This window comes from Mauremys reevesii, linkage group 5 (genome assembly GCF_016161935.1).
Source record: "Mauremys reevesii isolate NIE-2019 linkage group 5, ASM1616193v1, whole genome shotgun sequence".
Classification (NCBI taxonomy): Eukaryota; Metazoa; Chordata; order Testudines; family Geoemydidae; genus Mauremys; species Mauremys reevesii.
In genome coordinates, this window is record NC_052627.1 from 123,798,941 (window position 1) to 123,820,484 (window position 21,544).

General features: G+C 44.2%; 1 protein-coding gene across 1 annotated transcript; it reads left to right on the plus strand.

The window, feature by feature from the left end:
* The first annotated feature begins 14,468 nt into the window (after positions 1-14,468).
* Positions 14,469-19,900, plus strand: LOC120405698 (transmembrane emp24 domain-containing protein 11-like). Its single transcript, XM_039539401.1, has 5 exons — positions 14,469-14,598; positions 15,785-15,885; positions 16,748-16,873; positions 18,440-18,586; positions 19,751-19,900. Exons 1-5 carry the CDS (start codon positions 14,469-14,471, stop codon positions 19,898-19,900), a joined length of 654 nt encoding a protein of 217 aa, XP_039395335.1.
* The last annotated feature ends 1,644 nt before the right edge of the window (positions 19,901-21,544 follow it).

Consider the following 21,544-nt stretch of genomic DNA (forward strand, 5'->3'; position numbering starts at 1 on the left):
TCACCAGGGTATCAGAACAACTTTAAAATGTATTAAAATATACCTGTGAAGTATGCTTTTATTCTGTTCTCTTGCCCCTTCCCAAATCCGTTCTCATTGCCCTTTGCCCCATTTCAATGGGCCATCCTGCTCTGTGAGACAGCCATGTCACTGCAAGAGATGAATTCAGCCTCCAGCATCATTCCTATTAGTGGCCTGGACAGAATTTGAACTGTTGACTGATAAACGGCCAAAGGCTCCAAATCCTATTACTAGTCCGTGTTCCTGGACTGATGCTAGAACCCTAGGTTAAAATATAATATGTGATGGTTACAAACACTAGGAATGAGAGGATAAGAAGGAACTTGTAATATTTTCCATGGGATCTCATGACAACAGCTGTAACTTATAACAACATGAAATATATAATAAAGGGCAGATTTTTCAAGTACTCAGCATCCGCAAATTGGGGCTGGTTTTTCAAAAGCACTCAACGAACGCTTCCATTATGACATTTATGTAACCCCCTTGGGGTTTAGAGAGCATGGCCCCTTTAAAACCTTGTCCTGAGGCAGAGGGAGTGCTGATTGCTGCAGCAAGAGGAAGTGCTGGTTGTTCCAGAGGTGTGGAGAGAGGTAAAGTGACAGTGTAGGTCTGTCTGTAGTTACAGAGAGAAGGACTATAACAAGCACATCATGAAGCAGCCGAGAACCAGCCTGAAGCCTGGGCAGGACAGAGTGACCAACCAGGGATGTCCCAAGACAAGAGACAGGAGGAGCACCATGATAAGGAGGAATCACTTGAGAAGGACAAACTGGAGCTAGACTCAGTATCACAATTGCCCAGAGCTGGATGGGGCTATGAGTACTGGGGCATGTCACCTTGCATTGGACATAAGGAGGGAGGCTGTAGCTCTGTGTGGGTTTGCAGAGAGCGGCAGAAAAGGGACAGGAGGGGTTTATTGTTGAAAGGTTACTGGAGCCGAAGACAAGCAGGGGCACCCAAGACTCACTGCCATACTGGAACTCTGCCCAGCGTTCCTGGACTCTGAGTGTAGACACATTGCTTGGTGTCTGTCCTTTTGTATTGTGGTACCACTGGACCTGTGGAGCCTTGTGTTTGGATATAACACTGTTTTACTGCTCCCCCTATCTTCCCTCACATTGTTTTGCTCCAATCATCCTTCTGTAAATAACGTTTCCTTTTCCTATATTCATTATACTATGCCGGTGTGTGTGTTTACACCAGGGGGTGTGGAACAGGTGCTCCTGGGCCAGCGGAGAGTTTCCTTGATGCGTTCCTGCACATGCCTTTTGTTGGCCAGAGCTGCCTGAAGAGCAGACTCAATCTTGGCCAGGAGGGTGCATTTATAACCAGGTTTCCTAGCATGCAGGAGATGGTCATTTATTTGTATGGTAAATCTGCTGTGTTGAAGGTTTTGCTTTTCACATACTTGCTGTGTGTATACACAAATCAGGATGAAGGATAGTCCCTTGAGACAGGAGGAGGGAATCTTCAGGTAAATGCCTGTATTTGTCTATTAACGATTGAAGCAGCTATTGTGAAACAAACGTATCCTGGTAAGTCAACTGTGAAAGCACTGTCTCCCAGAATATTGTGGAAACTGTAGAGGACACTGTGATACTAGGGCATTACAAAGATAACCACGTGTGTCATCTGCAGATTGTGACAGAGGCTGCAAAAAATTATATGGATAGGTGTCCTTTCCTGGAAATTAAGGGCTGGCACAGTGAAGGAAGGAAACTCCATATGCCTCAGAAAACTACTCTGGGTTTACATTATACCTGGTGGTTGTTCTTTCCTCACCTCACCTTATGGCACAATCTAGATTTAGGCCAGGCTTTAGTGGAACTGATGGATGATGTGCTGCAGCCAATGCATAGGGGACAGACTCTCATCCTCCTGAACTTCTCTGCAGCTTTGATAAGAAACTGCACCTCTATTATTAGACCCCTCACTTGTGGAGTCTCAAAAGGATCAATTCTGTCTTTGTTCTATTCAATAGCTACATACAGGTACAAAGTGAACTGGTCAGATGCCAAGTGCCAGCAATATGCAGATGATGCACTGCTCTGCATGTCTTTCACAATATATGATACCACTACCACCAAGATGACCCATTATTTGAACGGCATCAGTTAATGGAAAAAACTCAACAGGTTGAAGCTGAACCCAAGCAAGACAGAGGTTATGTTAATAGGCAGAGGAAAGCATTTTTAAAGTTTTGCAACCGCAGTGGAGTGTCTCCTTTCATTCATGGTACTCTCTCGCTATAGGCCAATTTAGTCTGTAGCTTAGGAATGTTCCTGGATTCCTCACTGATATTAAGATCTCACATAGCAGCATCCACGAGTGGCGCTTTGTACCATCTCCGGTTGCTAGGAGATTCTGTCCCATCCTGGCAAACAAGGACCTAATCACAGTTACTCACACGTTTGTCACCTCTTGGCTGGACTACAGCAATGTGATATACTTGGGAATTAAACCTTTAGTGTGCAAAAGAAATAGTTGGCACCTTATAGACTATTAGCAGCATTGATGCAGCAGGCTGAATAAAATACATCAATCAAAGCAAGAATCGAAAGAAAAAGTGGAGCACCACTGCAAAACAATCTGTTATCTTAATCTATAAAACCACATTTCTTTGCTGCTGCTCAGAAACCAGACTAACACGGCTACCCCTCTGATACTTTAGTGCTTAGTTACACAACGTTGCGCTATGTCTGCTCAGCAACACTGGCTACTGCAAACACATCAGTTTCATCCCCCACTCCCTACATTGTCTTCTCATAGAATACCACATCAAGTGCAAGGTCTCAGTCTTCACCTGCAAGAGGCTCACTGGTCTGGGCCAACAGTAACTAAAAGACTGACTAAAGCTCTGGGATGAGGATGTGATTGACAATTTCACTCCTCTGGCACAATGGAACTTTCTGCAATAAAGATCAAGCTTGTCTGTGCAGGAGACAGAGCTTTTTTAGATCTGGGCATAGACTAGGGAAGGAACTCCAATAGGCCATCAAAAGCCTCACCACCTTCCACTCTAAATGCAAGGCATATTTTTTCCTTATCTTCTCTATCATAAATGTACCAAAATGTGTGTGCCCAGTGCACAATTGTCTGCTTGGGGAGAACATGAGTGAACCAACTACTGGAAGGGGCTCTTGTACTATGGTGAGTGCTGCCTTAGGAGGGCTGTGTTGTGAGCTGATGGGGTGAATATCCAAGTGTCTGTCTGCTGTGACCATTTGTTTGACTGGATCTAGTTGCAGGGACTGTTTGACCATGTGTTTGTTTGAAAAGTGTGACTGTTTGATCGTGTGGTTGGTTGGTTGAAAAGTGTGAATTGGGAGCACTTTGTTCCAGGTGGGCCTTGAGTGGTTGATCGGAGGGAAGGCTTTGAGCTGGGCCAAGTGCTACGAGCCAGCAGCCTGATAAAAAAGCAGCCAGTTGTGAACTGAGTGAGTGGTGAACAGAGGACAGGCAAACGGAGTTCGCTTGGGAGCTCACTTGGGGGGAGTTCCCACAGAGTGTTTTTGCCTTTCAGGCTTCTGTGAGCAGTAAATACAAGATCTGAAGAGGCTCTTAGAAGAAAGACATGGATAGTGAGCAATCAGTGGTTGTGACCTGCATAGGATGTGCCACGTTTGTCTTTCTCCCAGGGGATAGAAGCAACTTTGTCTGTACGAAGTGCAAGCTGGTCTCCATATTGGAAGAGAAGGTTAAAGGACTAAAGACCCAAGTATCAACCCTGCATTGCATCAGAGAAAATGAAGATTTTCAGGATAGAAGTCAGCATTTGGTATTGCAGGCACAGCATGCTGAAGAATCCGAGAGGGCAGTGCAGAATGGGGAAGAAAATTGGCAGCCTGTGACCTCCAGAAGGAGAAAGAGGAGAACCCAGGTATCCCCAATGCAGATAGAGGTAAGAAACTGTTTTCAGGTTCTCTGCACAGGTACTATGGCAGAGAATGATTTGGAAGAGTCGTTTGAGGGAAGGGATCAGAGATTCATAGGTTCATAGACTTAAGGTCAGAAGGGACCATTATGGTCATCTAGTCTGACCACTTGCACCATGCAGACCACAGAATCTCACCCACCCACTCCTGTAACAAACCTCTAATCTATGTCTGAGTTGTTACTGAAGTCCTCAAATTGTGGTTTAAAGACCTCAAGGTGCAGAGAATCCTCCAGCAAGTGACCCGTGCCCCATGCTGCAGAGGAAGGCGAAAAACCTCCAGGGCCTCTGCCAATCTGCCCTGGAGGAAAATTCCTTCCCGACCCCAAATATGGTGATCAGTTAAACCCTGAGCATGTGGGCAAGACTCACCAGCCAGCACCAAGGAAAGAATTCTCTGTAGTAACTCAGGGTACGTCTACACTACGGGACTATTCCGAATTTGCATAAACCGGTTTTGTAAAACAGATTTTATAAAATCGAGTGCGCGCGGCCACACTAAACACATTAAATCGGTGGTGTGCGTCCATGGTCCGAGGCTAGCGTCGATTTCTGGAGCGTTGCACTGTGGGTAGCTATCCCGTAGCTATCCCATAGTTCCTGCAGCCTCCCCCGCCCCTTGGCATTTCCGGGTTGAGATCCCAGTGCCTGATGGGGCAAAAATCATTGTCGCGGGTGGTTCTGGGTAAATGTCGTCAGTCAGTCCTTCCTCTGGGAAAGCAACGGCAGACAAGCATTTCGCGCCTTTTTTCCCTGGATTGCCCTGGCAGATGCCATAGCATGGCAATCATGGAGCCTGTTTTGCCTTTTGTGACTGTCACCGTATGTGTACTAGATGCCGCTCACAGAGGCGATTCAGCAGCGCTACACAGCAGCATGCTTTTGCTTTTGCATGACAGCAGAGATGGTTATCAGCCATACTGTACCATCTACCAATCCATAAATTGGTAATAAGATGATTGTGGCTACCAGTCCTTTTGCACTGTTCCATTTGCTGCTGTCATAAGTGCCCTGGCTGCTCTTAGCCAGGCGCAAAAAAAATTGGGAATGACTCCCTGAGTCAATCCCTCCTTTTTGGTATCTAAAAATAGAATCAGTCCTGCGTAGAATATGGGCAAGTGTACTAGAGAACCACTGTATCAGAGAACCAGAGAGCACAGCTGCTCTGTGTCAGATCCTGCAGAAATTATGAGCTGTATTCTATTCACATTGGGTGCTCTGCAACAACCCCACCTGTTGATTCCGTTCTTCCCTCAGCCTTCCTGGGCTACCGTAGCATTGTCCCCCAACTTGTGTGATGAAGTAATAAAGAATGCAGGAATAGGACACAGTGACTTGTTAGTGAGATATGAGTGGAAGGCAGCCTCCAGCTGCTATGATAGTCCAGACAGGACAGTAAGGAGTGTGTAGGACAGGAGCCCAGCATCCCTCTGCTAGTTCCGGGGCACTTGAATCTTTTCTTTACACATGAAGGGTGGGGGCTGATGGAGCTCAGCCCCCTGTTGCTATGACGACGATGGTTATCAGCCATACTGCACCATCTACCAGGAAAAATTAGGACCAGGCGCCCTTGATCGACCTAACAGATGCTGGTCATCATGGTTACCAGTCCTTTTGCACTGCCCCATGTGCTAATAGGCTGATGACGAGAACAGATACCAGTCGTATTGTACCATCAGCCAGCCATAGCGTGGGGGGAGCAAGGATGTTGGTGTTGAGTGCTGCACCATCGCGTCTATCTGCAGCATTCAGTAAAGATAGGGTGACATGTAAAAGAGTCAAGAGAGGATTCTTTTCCCTTTCACTTCTGGGGGTGGGTGGGGGGGTGCGTAAATTGCCGAGCTATGCCCTGACCCACCGTGGACACTGTTTTTGACCCTAGAAGCATTTGGAGCTCAGCCAAGAATGCAAATGCTTTTCAGAGACTGCAGGAACTGTGGGATAGCTTGAGTCCTCCAGTCCATGAGCGTCCATTTGATTCTTTGGCTTTCCGTTACGCTTGTCACGCAGCAGTGCGCTGAGTCCCTGCTATGGCATCTGTCTGGAGATATTTAAAAAATGATTTTGAATTTCGTCTTCTGTAACGGAGCACTGATAGAACAGATTTGCCTGCCCTTACAGCGATCACGTCCGCATCGTCCATGCGGGAGCTCTTTCTTTATTTTGATTTTTAACTGCATCACCACCTGTGCTGATCAGAGCTCCACGCTGGGCAAACAGGAAATATTCAAAAGTTCGCGGGGCTTTTCCTGTCTACCTGGCCACTGCATCCGAGTTCAGATTGCTGTCCAGAGCGGTCAGTGGTGCACTGTGGGATACCGCCCGGAGGCCAATACCGTCGATCTGCGGCCACACTAACCCCAATCCGATATGGTAATACCGATATTAGCCCTACTCCTCTCGTTAGGGAGGAGTACAGAAACCGGTTTAAAGAGCCCTTTATACCGATATAAAGGGCCTCTTAGTGTGGACGGTTGTGGCGTTAAATCGGTTTTACGCTCCTAAAACCGGTTTAAACGCGTAGTGTAGACCAGGCTTCAGATCCCACCCCCATCTAACATCCCATTGCAGACCATTGGGCCTATTTATCTGCTAATAATCAAAGATAAATTAATTGCCAAAATTAGGCTATCCCATCATACCATCCCCTCCATAAACTTATCAAGCTTAGTCTTGAAGCCAGATATGTCTTTTGCTCCCACTACTCCCCTTGGAAGGCTGTTCCAGAACTTCACTCCTCTAATGGTTAGAGACCTTCATCTAATTTCAAATCTAAACTTCCTAGTGTCCAGTTTATATCCATTTGTTCTTGTGTCCACATTGGTATTAAGCTTAAATAATTCCTCTCCCTCCCTGATATTTATCCCTCTGATATATTTATAAAGAGCAATCATATCTCCCCTCAGCCTTCTTTTGGTTAGGCTAAACAAGCCAAGCTCTTTCAGTCTCCTTTCATAAGACAGGTTTTCCATTCCTCGGATCATCCTAGTAGCCCTTCTCTGTACCTGTTCCTGTTTGAATTCATCCTTCTTAAACACGGGAGACCAGAACTGCACACAGCATTCCAGATGAGGTCTCACCAGTGCCTTGTATAACGGTACTAACACCTCCTTATCTTTACTGGAAATACCTCGCCAGATGCATCCTAAAACCGCATTAGCTTTTTTAACCGCCATATCACATTGGCGGCTCATAGTCATCCTGTGATTAACCAATACTCCAAGGTCCTTCTCCTCCTCTTTTACTTCCAACTGATGTGTCCTCAATTTATAACCAAAATTCTTATTACTCCCTAAATGCATGACCTTGCACTTTTCACTATTAAATTTCATCCTATTACTATTACTCCAGTTTACAAGGTCATCCAGATCTTCCTGTATGATATCCCGGTCCTTCTCTGTGTTAGCAATACCTCCCAGCTTTGTGTCATCCGAAAACTTTATTAGCACATTCCCACTTTTTGTGTCAAGGTCAGTAATAAAAAGATTAAATAAGATTGGTCCCAAAACAAATCCCTGAGGAACTCCACTAGTAACCTCCTTCCAGCCTGACAGTTCACCTTTCAGTATGACCCGTTGTAGTCTCCCCTTTAACCAGTTCCTTATCCACCTTTCAATTTTCATATTGATTCCCATCTTCTCCAATTCAGCTAATAATTCCCCATGTGGAACCGTATCAAATGCCTTACTGAAATCGAGGTAAATTAGATCCACTGCATTTTTTTTGTCTAAAAAATCTGTTACCTTCTCAAAGAAGGAGATCAAGTTGGTTTGGCATGATCTACCTTTTGTAAAACCATGTTGTATTTTGTCCCAATTACCATTGACCTCAAGAAGGAGACCCCATTGACTGGAAGGCATGAGATGCGTTGTCCTAGGGATGGTGGTTCTATGACCACCACTCCCAAGAGGAGGAGACGGGTTGTGGTGGTCGAGGACTCCCTCCTAAGGGGGATGGAGTCCTCCATCTGCCATCCAGACTGGGAAACTTGAGAAGTATGCTGCTTGCTTGGAGCTAGAATTCAGGATGTGATGAAGTGTCTGCAAGCAGTGCTACCTCTTCCTACTCCTCCATGTGTACCAATGATACTACAAAGAATGACCTTGAGCGTGTCACTGAAGACTATGTGGCTCTGGGAAGAAGGATAAAGGAGTTTGAGACACAAGTCATGTTCTTGTCCATCCTCCCTGTTGAAGGAAAAGGCCCAGGTAGGGACCATTGAATTGTCAAGGTAAATGCAGGGGTGAGCTGCAGACGGTTCGCAACGGTTCACGCGAACCGTTTGCTAAAATTAGATGCCGGACAGAGAACCAGATGCTAAAGTTCTCTATCCGGCGTCTAATTTTAGCAAACGGTTCGCGTGAACCGTTGCGAATTCTGCCTCCACCTCCTGCCATGAAGCTCCTCCTTGCTTCTCCTCCCCCACGGCTTCCCGCGAATCAGCTGTTCGCGCGGGAAGCCTGGGAGGGCTGAGAAGCAAGCAGGCTTCCCCAGCCCAGGAAGACGACGCTAAGGTAGGAAACTGGGGGCGGGGGGGGGCGTGTGCCCTGGCCGGTCCCTGGCCGCGGCCCGTCCCCGCCTCCCCGGCCGCGACCCTGCCCGGCCCCGGCCCCCGTCCCCGGATCCCCGCCCGACCCTCCCTGGCCGCGGTCCCAGCCCCGCATTCCCGGCCGCGACCCTGCCTGGCCCCGGGTGCCCGCCCGACCCTCCCCGGCTGCGGCACGGCCCCGCGTCCCCCGGCCGTGACCCTCCCCGGCCCCGCATCCCCGACTCCCCCCGAACCCCTCCCCGGTCCCCGCCCGACCCTCCTGGCCGCGTCCCCCTCGCGTTCCCGGCCCCGACCCTGCCCGGCCACCCAGCCCCCGTCCCGGGTCCCCGCCTGACCCTCCCTGGCCGCGTTCCCCGCGTTCCCGGCCGCGACCCTGCCCGGCCCCCGCCCCGGGTCCCCGCCCGACCCTCACCGGCTGCAGCACGGCCCGTGTCCCCCGACCCCCTGAACCCCTTCCCGGCCGCCTGGCTCCGGCCGCACACCCCCCCGGCCCTGCCGTGCCCCCACCTACCGGGATGCTCGGCTCTGGACACGGCCCCCCACCTCCAGCCCGGCCTGGCCCCGTGGCTCCAGCCGCCCCTGCTGTTTTGCCAAGGGGCCGGGCTCCAGCAGCGCGGGTCTGGGCGTGGTGGCGGCCCCAGCTGCCCGGCTCCAGCTCTGGCCGCAGCCCTCCCTGGCTCCACTCGGCCAGCCACCTGGCTCCGGCCGCCGGGCTCCCTCCGCATCCTCCGGCCCGGCCGCGCGACTCCTGTCCCGGCCCACCACGCCCAGGCAGCGCGTAAGGGGGCAGGGAGGGGGTGTTGGAGAGAGGATAGGGGAGTTTGGGGGTGGGGGGGTTAGAGGGCAGGGAACAGGGGGATTGAATGGGGGCAAGGGTCCCGGGGAGCAGTCAGGAAAGAGCAGGGTTGGATGAGGTGGTGGGGGCACTCAGGGACAGAGAGAAGGAGTAGTTGTATGGGGTAGGGGTTCTGGGGGGCCATTGAGAATGAGAGGAGGGGTTGGGTGGGGCGGCAAGGGGCAGTCAGGGGACAGGGAAGGGGGGGATGGGTCAGGGGTCTCAGAGTGTGTGTGTCAAGGAACATGAGGGGTTGGATGGGGCACGACCCCCCCCCCGAGGGGGGGGGAAGGAGGGAACCCGTTGTTAAAATTTTGGAGGGAGGAGGGAACCGGTTGTTAAAAATTTGGCAGCTCATCACTGGGTAAATGCGTGGTTATGCAGGTGGTGTCAGAGAGAGGGCTTTGGATTCTTCGACCATGGGATGTTGTTCCAGGAAGAAGGATTGCTAGGAAGAGATGGAATCCACCTAATGAAGAGAGGGAAGAGCATCTTAGCAGGCAGGCTTGCTAACCTAGTGAGGAGGGCTTTAAACTAGGTTTGCCTGGGGATGGTGACCTAAGCCTGGAGGTAAGTGGGGAAGTGGGATACTGGGAAGAAACACGAGAAGGGTGCAACAGGGGAGGCCTCCTGATTCATACTGAGAAAGTAGGGCAATCAGCTAGTTATCTTAGATGCCTGTACATGAACACAAGAAGCCTGGGAAACAAGCAGGAAGAATTGGAAGACCTGGCACAGTCAAGGAACTATGCTGTGATTGGAATAACAGAAACTTGATGTGGTAATTCACATGACTGGAGCACTGTCATGGATAGGTATAAACTGTTCAGGAAGGACAGGTCGAGGAGAAAAGGTGAAGGAGTTGCACTGTATGTAAGGGGCCAGTATGATTGCTCAGAGCTCCAATATGAAACTGGAGAAAACCCAAAGACTCTCAACAGGCTTAAATTTAGAAGTGAGAGCAACAAGGGTGATGTCATGGTGGGCATCTGCTATAGACCACCAGACTGGGAGGATGAGGTAGACGCGGCTTTCTTTGGACAACTAACAGAAGTTTCCAGATCACAGGCCCTGGTTCTCATGGGGGACTTCAATCACCCTGACATCTGCTGGGAGAGGAATACAGAAGTGCACAGACAATCCAGGAAGTTTTGGGAGACTGTTGGGGACAACTTCCTGGAGCAAGTGCTGGAAGAACCAACTAGGTGCTGTGCTCCTCTTGACCTGCTGTTCACAAACAGGGAACAATTGGTAGGAGAAGTAGAAGTGGGTGGAACCTAGGCAGCAGTGACCATGAGATGGTCACTGACAAAAGGAAGAAAGGAGAGCAGCAGAATACAGACCCTGGACATCAGGAAAGCAGACTTTGACTCCCTCAGGGAACTGATGGGCAGGATCCCCCGGGATGCTAATATGAGGGAGAAAGGAGTCCAGGAGAGCTGGCTATATTTTAAAGAAACCTTATTGAGGGCACAGGAACAAACCATCCTGATGTGCAGAAAGCATAGAAAATATGGCAGGCGACCAGCTTGGCTTAACAGAGAAATCTTCGGTGAGCTTATACACAGAAAGGAAGCTTACAAGAAGTGGAAACTTGGACAGATGACTAGGGAGGAGTATAAAAATATTACTTGAGCCTGCTGGGTTGTAATCAGGAAGGCCAAAGCACAATTGGAGTTGCAGCTAGCAAGGGATGTGAATGGTAACAAGAAGGGTTTCTACAGGTATGTTAGCAACAAGAAGAAGGTCAGGGAAAGTGTGGCACCCCTACTGAATGGGGGAGGCAACCTAATAACAGATGATGTGGAAAAAGCTGAAGTACTCAATGCTTTTTTTGCCTTGGTCTTCACAGACAAGGTCAGCTCCCAGACTGCTGCACCGGGCAGCACAGTATGAGGAGAAGGTGAGCAGCCCTCAGTAGTGAAAGAACAGGTTAAGGACTATTTAGAAAAGCTGGATATGCACAAGGCCATGGGGCTGGACCTAATGCATCCAAGGGTGCTGAGGGAGTTGGCTGATGTGATTGCAGAGCCACTGGCCATTAGCTTTGAAAACTTGTGGCGAATGGGGGAGGTCCCAAACAATTGGAAAAAGGCAAAAATAGTGCCCTTCTTTCAAAAAGAGGAGAATCCAGAGAACTACACACAGGTCAGCCTCACATCAGGGCCTGGAAAAATCATGGAGCCGGTCCTCAAGGAATCCATTTTGAAGCATTTGGAGGAGAGGAAAGCGATCAGGAACAGTCAATACAAATTCTCCAAGGGCAAGTCATGCCTGACCAACCCGATGAGATAACTGGCTCTGTGGATATGGGGAAAGCAGTGGATGTGATATACCTTGACTTTAGCAAAGCTTTTGATATGGTCTCCCACAGCATTCTTGCCAGCAAGTTAAAAAAGTATGGATTGGATGAATGGACTAATAAGGTAGATAGAAAGCTGGCTAGATTGTTAGGCTCCACGGGTAGTGATCAACAGCTCAATGTCTAGTTGGCAGCTTGTATCAAGTGGAGTGCCCCAGGGGTCTGTCCTGGGGCCAATTTTGTTCAACATCTTCATTAATGGTCTGAATGATGGGATGGATTGCACCCTCGGCAACTTCTTGGATGACACTAAGCTGGGACCAGAGGTAGATATGCTGGAGCGTAGGGATATGGTCCAGAGTGACCTGGACAAATTGGAGAATTGGACTAAAAAAAATATCTGATGAGGTTCAACAAGTACAAGTGCAGAGTCCTACACTTAGAATGGCAGAATCCCATGCACTGATACAGGCTGGGGACCTACTGGCTAAGCAGCAGTTCTACAGAAAAAGACCTGGAGATTACAGTGGATGAGAAGCTGGATATGAGTCAACAGTGTGCCCTGGTTGCCAAGAAGGCTAACGGCATATTGGGCTGAATTAGTAGGAGCATTGCCAGCAGATCGAGGGAAGTGATTATTCCCCCCTATTCGGCACTGATGAGGCCACATCTGGAATATTGCATCCAGTTTTGGGCCTCCCACTACAGAAAGGATGTGGACAAATTGGAGAGTCCAGTGGAGGGCAACGAAAATGATTAGTGGGCTGGGGCACATGACTTATGAGGAGAGGCTGAGGGAACTGGTCTTATTTAGTCTGCAGCAGAGAAGAGTGGGGTGGGGGGATTTGATAGCAGCCTTCCACTACCTGAAGGGGATCTCCAAAGAGGATGGAGATAGGCTGTTCTCAGTGGTGGCAGATGACAGAACAAGGAGTAGTAGTCTCAAGTTCCAGTGGGGGAGGTCTAGGTTGGATATTAGGAAAAACTGTTTCACTAGGAGGGTGTTGAAGCACTGGAATGGTTTACCTATGGAGGTGGTGGAATCTCCATCCTTAGAGGTTTTTAAGGCCCGGCTTGACAAAGCCGTGGCTGGGATGATTTAGTTGGGGTTGGTCCTGCTTTGAGCCAGGGGTTTGGACTAGACGACCTGCTGAGGTCTCTTCAAACCCTAGTCTGGATCTGTAAAAGCAGCAAAGGGTCCTGTGGCACCTTATAGACTAACAGACGTATTGGAGCATGAGCTTTCGGGGGTGCATACCCACTTCGTTGGATGCATGAGACGAAGTGGGTATTCACCCACGAAAGCTCATGCTCCAATACGTCTGTTAGCCTATAAGGTGCCACAGGACTCTTTGCTGCTTTTCCAACCCTAATCATCTATGATTCTATGATGAATGTGGTATAAGAATCTGCATAGAATAGAGGTCCTCTAGAATAGAGGTCCTTCATCTGCATAGAATAGAGGTCCTCATAGAATAGAGGTCCTTCATTTAATGGGAAGAGAACAGATTCTCTTCCCATTAAATGAAGGCACAACAAAAAGAAGACATCTGGAGTGTCTGAATGTGAGAAGAATACACTAAATTATTGTGCATCCTGCCTAGCAATGCCTTGCCTGCCAGGCTGTGTTTGAACATCAATGGCCCAATCCAATGCCCACTGAAATCAATGGGAATATTTCCGTGGATTTCAGTGGGCTTTGAATTGGGCCCTAAAATAGCTTTCCTCAAGCTATGACCATGGCAGCCAACTCACTGCCTACTCATAATGGGGAAGCAAGAGACAGAGTTGAGTCCTGTGGTGACTGAGACCCCAGCTGAGCACAGAGACACACAAGCAGGGAAAGAGGACTGCCAAAAATGTTTGCCTTGTCCTGGGCTGAGCAAAGCCCCAGCAAAAGGTAAAGCTCCATTACACTGCAAAATACATCCTTTCCATGGAAAATACTGTTTTTCTTGAATGATCCTGTGCCATAGAAGGAGACCTTTCCTTGAAAAAGGCGTTTTTGATCATTAGCACATACACAACAGAGATCCCTTTTGACAGATGAACAGAAATAATAACACAGCAAAACTTTGAGATGTTGCCAGGCAACTCAATAGACAGAAATTATCCCAGAGAGTGCAGTGATGCTGGAATTTGAAGCAGAGAATAGTTTATTTTAATCTTTATTTTTCTCTTTTTTGTTGAACTTAGGAGCAAGAGAGAAATTTAATTTATTTACACCCCTCCCCAAACAATTTTGATTTCTCATAATGACAACATCCATTGATAGGGACATTCCACTACTTAGTGATCCTGGCCATCTTATTGACTATGAAAGCAGCTATGCTGGATTTTATTTTTAAATACACACACACACAGAATACTCAGCTGACCTGTTGGACTAAAAACCCAGCAGTAACTGTCAAAGCTGACAAACACACCACAAACATACAACTCAGAAAAACATGAAGTATGGCATTTTCCCATTGTGGCACTTTCAGTCCTAATGTAGTTCGTGTGTGTGTGAGAGAGAGAGTGCGTGCATGCATACACACATACACAAAGAATTATAAATTAGTCCTATAAAACTTCATATAGCTGAGCCACAAATAAAATTTTGCTCCTTTCATGCTAGGAAAGACTTCACAAATTATCTTTTCCTTATCTCATTCGGTGGCGCATACACATATATAAATAACTGAAGTAACTACCAGATGTCTTTTCTCACATTTTTTCTCAAAAGCACACCGATAAACAGCAAACAAGGAGTGAGCACAGAGCTGTGCTCATTTCTAACTAATCATTTCCAAAAGTAGTACAATAAGGATACACCAAAATCATGAAGAGCCACTTAATAGGAATTCTTTTGAGCTTCTGGGTTGCTGTCTCACCTGCTATGTATTTTCATTCAGGGGAAAGAGAGGAGAAATGCATAATAGAAGACATTCCAAGTGATACCTTGATTACTGGTAGGTAGATGTTGCTACATGATGGTCAATGTGTTTAATATTTAAAATGTTAATCTATGAAGTTTAATACTGATAGCCTGATATATAATGCCAGTGCGGCTGACCCTGCTTAGGGGAATGAGTGGTGGTGATGGTGAGCAGGGCTCAAAGAGCATTTCCTTCTTTACTCCCAAAACGAGGGCCAGTCACAATATGGAAATGCACTATAGCCACTGCTCCATGCTCGCCATGAGTGTTACAGTTGTGTCGTGTATTGCATGCTGAGTAATAACATGAGAGGACTCCATGTTTCTGAATCTAAACTGGCTCTTTATTAAGAGAATTAGTTACAGAATTGCTGTGACAGCAGCTAGCATTCAAGCTATGTGCACACAGAATGGCTTCCCGATGCCTTCTCCAAACTCTTCCCTTCTATCTCCTGTGCTAGTCCCTCCAGGTTCCATGCAGGTTGCTACAAGAGTCCTCTGCACTGACCAGAGCTGGCTGAGCTAAGATGGAAAGCACAAAAGGCACCTATTTCTACAGTGCTGGAGATGCCATTGCAGTATGTGCTTCCTCAGATGAATTCTGGTTTAGTCAACCATTACTCCCAGGGCTCCTATTACAGCACGGTTTTGCCACTCTCCCCCACCATTGTGAGATCTGCATTTTCTGTTTACCAGTGGTCAGGACCTCATTCAAGACCTGCTAAAAAAAAAAAGGACCATTTCACTAGGTGTTTTATACCGAGTTCATTAAAATCTTCCCAGATAATGAGAAAGCAAAAAGCCCTTATTTGAGAAGGAGACATATGCAAGACTGCCAGGGAACCATCAAAGAGCTGATAGCTTGTTGTTCACAAGTGCATGAAAGATAGCCATACAAACGTAATTTGAATAATGGATACCTGAACTTTTGGGACGATCTGCCATGTACCATGGCTTGCTAACCAGGCCAGAGCATGCAAGGCAATGATAATAAATTGTCACTTTTCTTACACTAGTGTGTAACTTCTTGCTCACTCCATTGTGGTGCAAAATGCCACAATCTAATTATATGGTGAACTGGAAAAAATCATAATTCTATTAAATATGTAGGTTATCTTGTACTTAATTTTGTTTTTATAGTGACTTGATGTGAAATGAAAAAAGTGAAAGATATTTTATATACTAACTTGTAATTAACAGATTTGTATCTGTCTTCTCAGGGAGTTACAAGGTACAGCAATGGGACATGCATGAACGCAGGTTTCTTGAATCTGCTCCTGGTTTGGGAATGTTTGTGACCATTACAACTCCTACTAAGAAGGTAAAACTTAATATTCACATTTTTGGAGACATTTGTACTGACTCTTTGAACTGGAAGGTCATACTATCTAAGGGGAACGGACAATATTTTTAAAAATAGGTGCCTAAAATTCGGTTCCTTAATCCATATTTAAGCAGCTAAATAAGTGATCTGATTCTCAAAAGTGCAGAGCACGTGTTGGTTGTCATTAAGGTCAATAAGAGAAGAAGGGTACTCAGTACTTTTGAAATTCAGGCCATTTATTCATGTATCTATACGGGTTTAGCACCTTGATTTTAGTCATCTTTTTTGGCTAAGGCCTTTTGCGTTAATACTAGATTTGGGAAAAGCTTGCCATCAAAGAATACTTAAAATACAGTTGAAAAAGCAATATTAGTCAATGTTGTTTTGTGCTGACTACTGAAGCAATGTATTAAAGTCAGTTGCTGTGTATGGAGAAAGGAAGGAGATGATAAATTAAACCAAAAATATTAGATTAACCATCAGGATGTATATACCAGCAATCCACAACAACTGCCTTCATTGCCACTGAGTGTTCAACACTTCTGAAAATCAGGCTACTTATTTATGTGCCAAAGTAAGGACTTAGGAGCTACACTTAAATACCCATTTTTGAAAAATTTGACTTTAGTTTAGTGTCTATAGATAAGTTTTTAGTTCTCAGTGTAGACCACATTTTTTCTAGTTTTTATTCCCTAAATAAAATGTGAAAGTTAGGTTAATTGTATTTATATTAATAATATAATATAATTAATATTAAATTTTAAATGTTAAAATATTCTGAGGTATGATGCACAGCATTATATTTTTATGTTAATATCTGTAGTTCATAAATTAAAAAAATACACTTAACACGTTACAGCTACTGTTGTCAAAATTGTATGGTCCACAAGGAACATTCTCTTTTACGTCACACTTACCTGGGGAGCATAATATCTGTTTGCAGTCTAACTCCACAAAGCTTATCTCATTTGGAGGAAGTAAACTGGTAAGAGTATTTCTTGAATATTCTTTTTAATGATATCTGTCCTATCTAAACCACAGGCTCTGGAAGACAAATGAACATACAATATAGAGGTCTAGGAGCATAATTAATGACAAGAGTTAAAGGATTATGAAAGTATCTCAGTGGATCCATGTGTCCAATGTTGCTCTTTGATCTTGCAAAGCAATTCCACGTAGGTGGACCTTTGGACTTCCTGAATTCAATGGAGCTCCACCCATGCAGAACATCCTGTATTATTTTGGCTGTGGTCAGTGTTTGAAGCCAGAAGAATCTTGCTTTGATGAATTATCTCAGAGATTGGCAAATGACTCTTTAGCCCAGGTGTTGGCAACCTTTCAGAAGTGGTGTGCCGAGTCTTCATTTAGTCACTCTAATTTAAGGTTTTGCATGCCAGTAATACATTTTAACGTTTTTAGAAGGTCTCTTTCTATAAGTCTATAATATATAACTAAGCTATTGTTGTATGTAAAATAAATAAGGTTTTTTAAATATTTAAGAAGCTTCATTTAAAATTCAATTAAAATCCAGAGCCCCCCAGACCTGTGGCCAGGACCCGGGCAGTGTGAAGTGCCACTGAAAATCAGCTCATGTGCCGCGTTCGGCACGCGTGCCATAGGTTGCCTACCCCTGCTTTAGCCAATATATGACATATCCTAGTGACTGAAAAAGATAATGCTGGAGCTCAGAAGATGAAGAGATGAAACAGACTTTTCTTTCATGTCCAAGGAGTCAGGGCACAGTTAGTGTAATACAGTGCAGATTAATTAATGTTTGTACAGCACCTTGATTATGTAAAGCTTCAAAGTCCTGATTAATATGATGAAATGTTATAAGGGGAAAGATTTATCAACACAAATGCAGGTACAAAAGCTTATTTATCTGAAAGCTATTACATTTCTGTCACTCCAGTGTCTTTGAGCAATACCTCTATAAACTTTAAAAAGTTAAAATCTATGGGAGAGAGCCACAAATGAATTCTATATGTATTGTTCTTTATATCAATATAAACCAAGCTAAACTTTGGAAATAAATGGAGAAAATTGCCTTTAGAAGCATATTTAATAGCCTACTGGAAGTGCTATAGTATTCCAGGTGGAAGACCTAGGACTGACTCTCATTATCTCTGTTTCTGACTTTGCTTCAGCTACAACCTAAGAGGGAAGAGTATTAAAAAAAAGGATTGATAATGGTATCAATTTTTAATTAGAGTGGGTAGCCCTAAGAATGTTCATTTTTTGCTCTTTGTTGGACACAGTATAATAAATAGTTCACACTGATTGAATCAATAGCATTAGTATAAAATACAACACTAATAGCAAAGTATGTAAATTTGTGTAATTAAAGATTAAAACCTTGAAATATATACATTTTAAATACCTTATCTCTTTAGTAAGGACATCTATAAATAAGTTAAATACCATTCCTATAAGAAGGCTAAAAAGAAACCTTTGTTATTTATGCCTCACTTTGTTTCTGGCGACTTTTTTTTTTTTAAATACCCACACCATAAATTCATGGGACTAATAATTGTTGTTATTGTGTTCATAGCGTATCCACTTGGACATTAGAGTTGGAGAGCATTTTCTTGATGAAGCTATCGCTCAAGCCAAGGACAAAGTTAATGAAGTTAACTTTAGACTCAGACATCTAATTGAGCAAATTCATCACATATCCAAAGAACAAAACTATCACAGAGTATGTTTGTTCCCTAATATAAATATGAAAGAATAATGCATGGAAACATCTGGATTTGGAAAGTTAAATGTTGGGTGGCATATTACAATATTTAGTTGTAGTATTATTTTTAATTAAATGTTATTAAAAGTACTATTAATATTTAACCAAAGTGGACCACAGTATGTAAATTATTACTTAAAACTGAACAATACATATTAATTAAGGTTTGTAAAACACTTTGCAGCTGTAAAGCAAAATACAGTATATAAGCTAAGAATTAATTATTAATTAATCTTTATATAATCATCAGTTTTACTCTACAGTACTTTCCACTAATTAAATAATTTGGTTAATTTTAGTTTTGCTGGTCATAACTGCTATAATTCAAGTTGTATGTGCATCAAATTTTCATTTAAATTCTATTTTCACATGCTCATAACTTTGTGATAAATTACTATTATGGGCTGAGATTCTCAATACTTAATCTCAACCTAAAGGTGAATTTGTTTTAGAAGGACTGGGTAAAATCCTTCCATAGAATCATAGAATATCAGAGTTGGAAGGGACCTCAGGAGGTCATCTAGTCCAACCCCTTGCTCAAAGCAGGACCAATCCCAACTAAATCATCCCAGCCACAGTCCCTTTTGTGAATCTAGTTCCAGGCACCTAGTTGCTTCTTCAGATGCCTAAATACCTTTAAATATATGGTCCTAAGTGCCTTATTGTGGCTCCAATTCAGGTAAAAAATGTCTGTGCATAAGTCCATCCCTGTTCAGGAGAGCATGTAAGCATTTGTTTAACATTATGAATGTGTTTTAGTCCCATTGACTTCAATAGGAAGTATGCATGTGCTTAAAGAGCTATACCTAATGCTCAGCCCAACCTGTGACCATATGAAACTTCTGCTCACACTTTCACTGCAGCACAATAGCCAACCTTACATAACCTGTTGTTCAGTGCTCAAATTGTGATTTGCAACTCTTATAGTAATATGGATAAGAAGTTCAAACTCTTATTTTCATCAAATTGATAATAGTTAAGAAGAGAACATCGTATAGAGCTTGTTCATTCTCTCCAGTAGGTGGACAGATAACACATGCCTTGGTACCAGGTAGCAGCATCAAGTACTGTACTTAGATTTTTTTAAATCAAATAATGATGCCTTTTCCCTCTTTTCAACAGGAACGTGAGGAGTACTTTCGATCGACAAGTGAAGAAACGAACAGCAATATGCTGCGGTGGGCTCTTGCACAAACATTGATCCTTATCTTAGTTGGAGTCTGGCAAATGAAATGTCTTAAAGATTTCTTTATAGCTAAAAAGCTTGTTTAAGACTGATAGAAGTGAATACACTTCTAAATTATTCAACATATAATGCATAATGTCTACATTAATAAAGCACAAAATGCAAAAATATGCACTATTGTCTTATTTACATAAAAAGGTGAAATTAAACTAGTTTTCAAGTAGCTGAATACAGTAATCCTCTGGTAAGAAAAATATTACAAGAAAATATGAAGTACATGAATTGGGAGGGGCGGGAGAGAGGAATTGTAAATATACTCTTCTCAAGCATCACTCATGCCTCCCAGTCTCAATAATTACCACTCCCACCTCCTGCTCCCCTATCAGGTTCACACTGTTGGGTCTCTCCTCCCAGTTCTTTCTGCAGAATCCGTTCCCCCATTTCCTTCTAAAGATTTAGTTTATATCTTAATCTGAATAGCACCATACATATATACATCTAATCCTGCCTTTTGGCTGTTTTTCAGACCCACCCCAAATAATCTTGAATAATTATATAAATTATCACAGGTGAGAACTATCCTACTCAGTCTGACTGGATTATAGAATTCCTGGCAATCCCAGGATTTGTGACTGTCAACTTTATATGTAAGATTATTCATACAGTTTCAGTTCTTCAGTGTGTTTCTTTGTTGGAAAACTATTCTTATTTTAATTAAGAGGCCACAGATGTTACTTTTGAGTAGTGATCATAGTGGATTTATCAGGAGCTTTGCAGTGTATGACTTAATCATGTAGTTCCCCTCCAATTGGATTAACAAATGGGTTGAGAGAGTTGCTTCTATAATTTGACACATTTTATTTAGTTATAGTTTATGCAGAATTTGATTTAAAAGCAGAAGACAGGTGGTATGCTTCTCCCATCACAGCAAACACCTAGCAACTTACTTCCTTACTAACCTATGTCCTATTCCCTTCTGTGAAGAAAATAGCTTGTAAGGACATATAGACCTTATATAAAATTTAAAGTTATATATTTCAAATGGATTTCATCCTGATCAGCTTTAAAGTAATTTTTCTCTGTCAAGCTTTTGGGCTTGTGTGTATAGCCCCACAGTGTGCTACAGGGGGCAAGGGGTATGAACGGCAGTGTGCAATGTGTCTGCCCTCATGTAGACCCTACTAGCAGGAACTAATAGGAACCTAGTTCATATTAACCAAACTCCTATTGAAATCAATGGTTATAGGTCAGAAAGTTTATCTTCTGAAATCAATGGGAATTACGGATCTAGGTACTTTTGAAAATCCCAGTATCTGCATCTTTAGGTACCTAAATAGCTTTAAAAATGTGTCCCATACATCTTTTAAAAACATTTAACCCAAGCAGTCTCTAAGTCTGAATTTTTTTTGTTTTGGGAGACAGACTAAGTCTGTGGGATATGGAATATACTAAATATTTTTAAAACTGGTGATTTAAGCTGGACTTTTCTAAGTTGATGCTTGCTAATTATGTCCTAATTAAGACTTGATAAGAACAAGTTGCCTGGGTCCCAGGTAGGCCTCACCCCTGATTTGTCCATAGACCTTGAAGGTAGGTACTGAAAAGTGAGTGTGAGAAATTTGTAAACCATAAGAATAAAAAGGTCAGGCCAAGAAGCCTCAACTTTCAGATCAATGAGCCATCTGAGGAAAAACTCATGTTCCAGAGTCTCCAGAACTGATCAGCTTAGA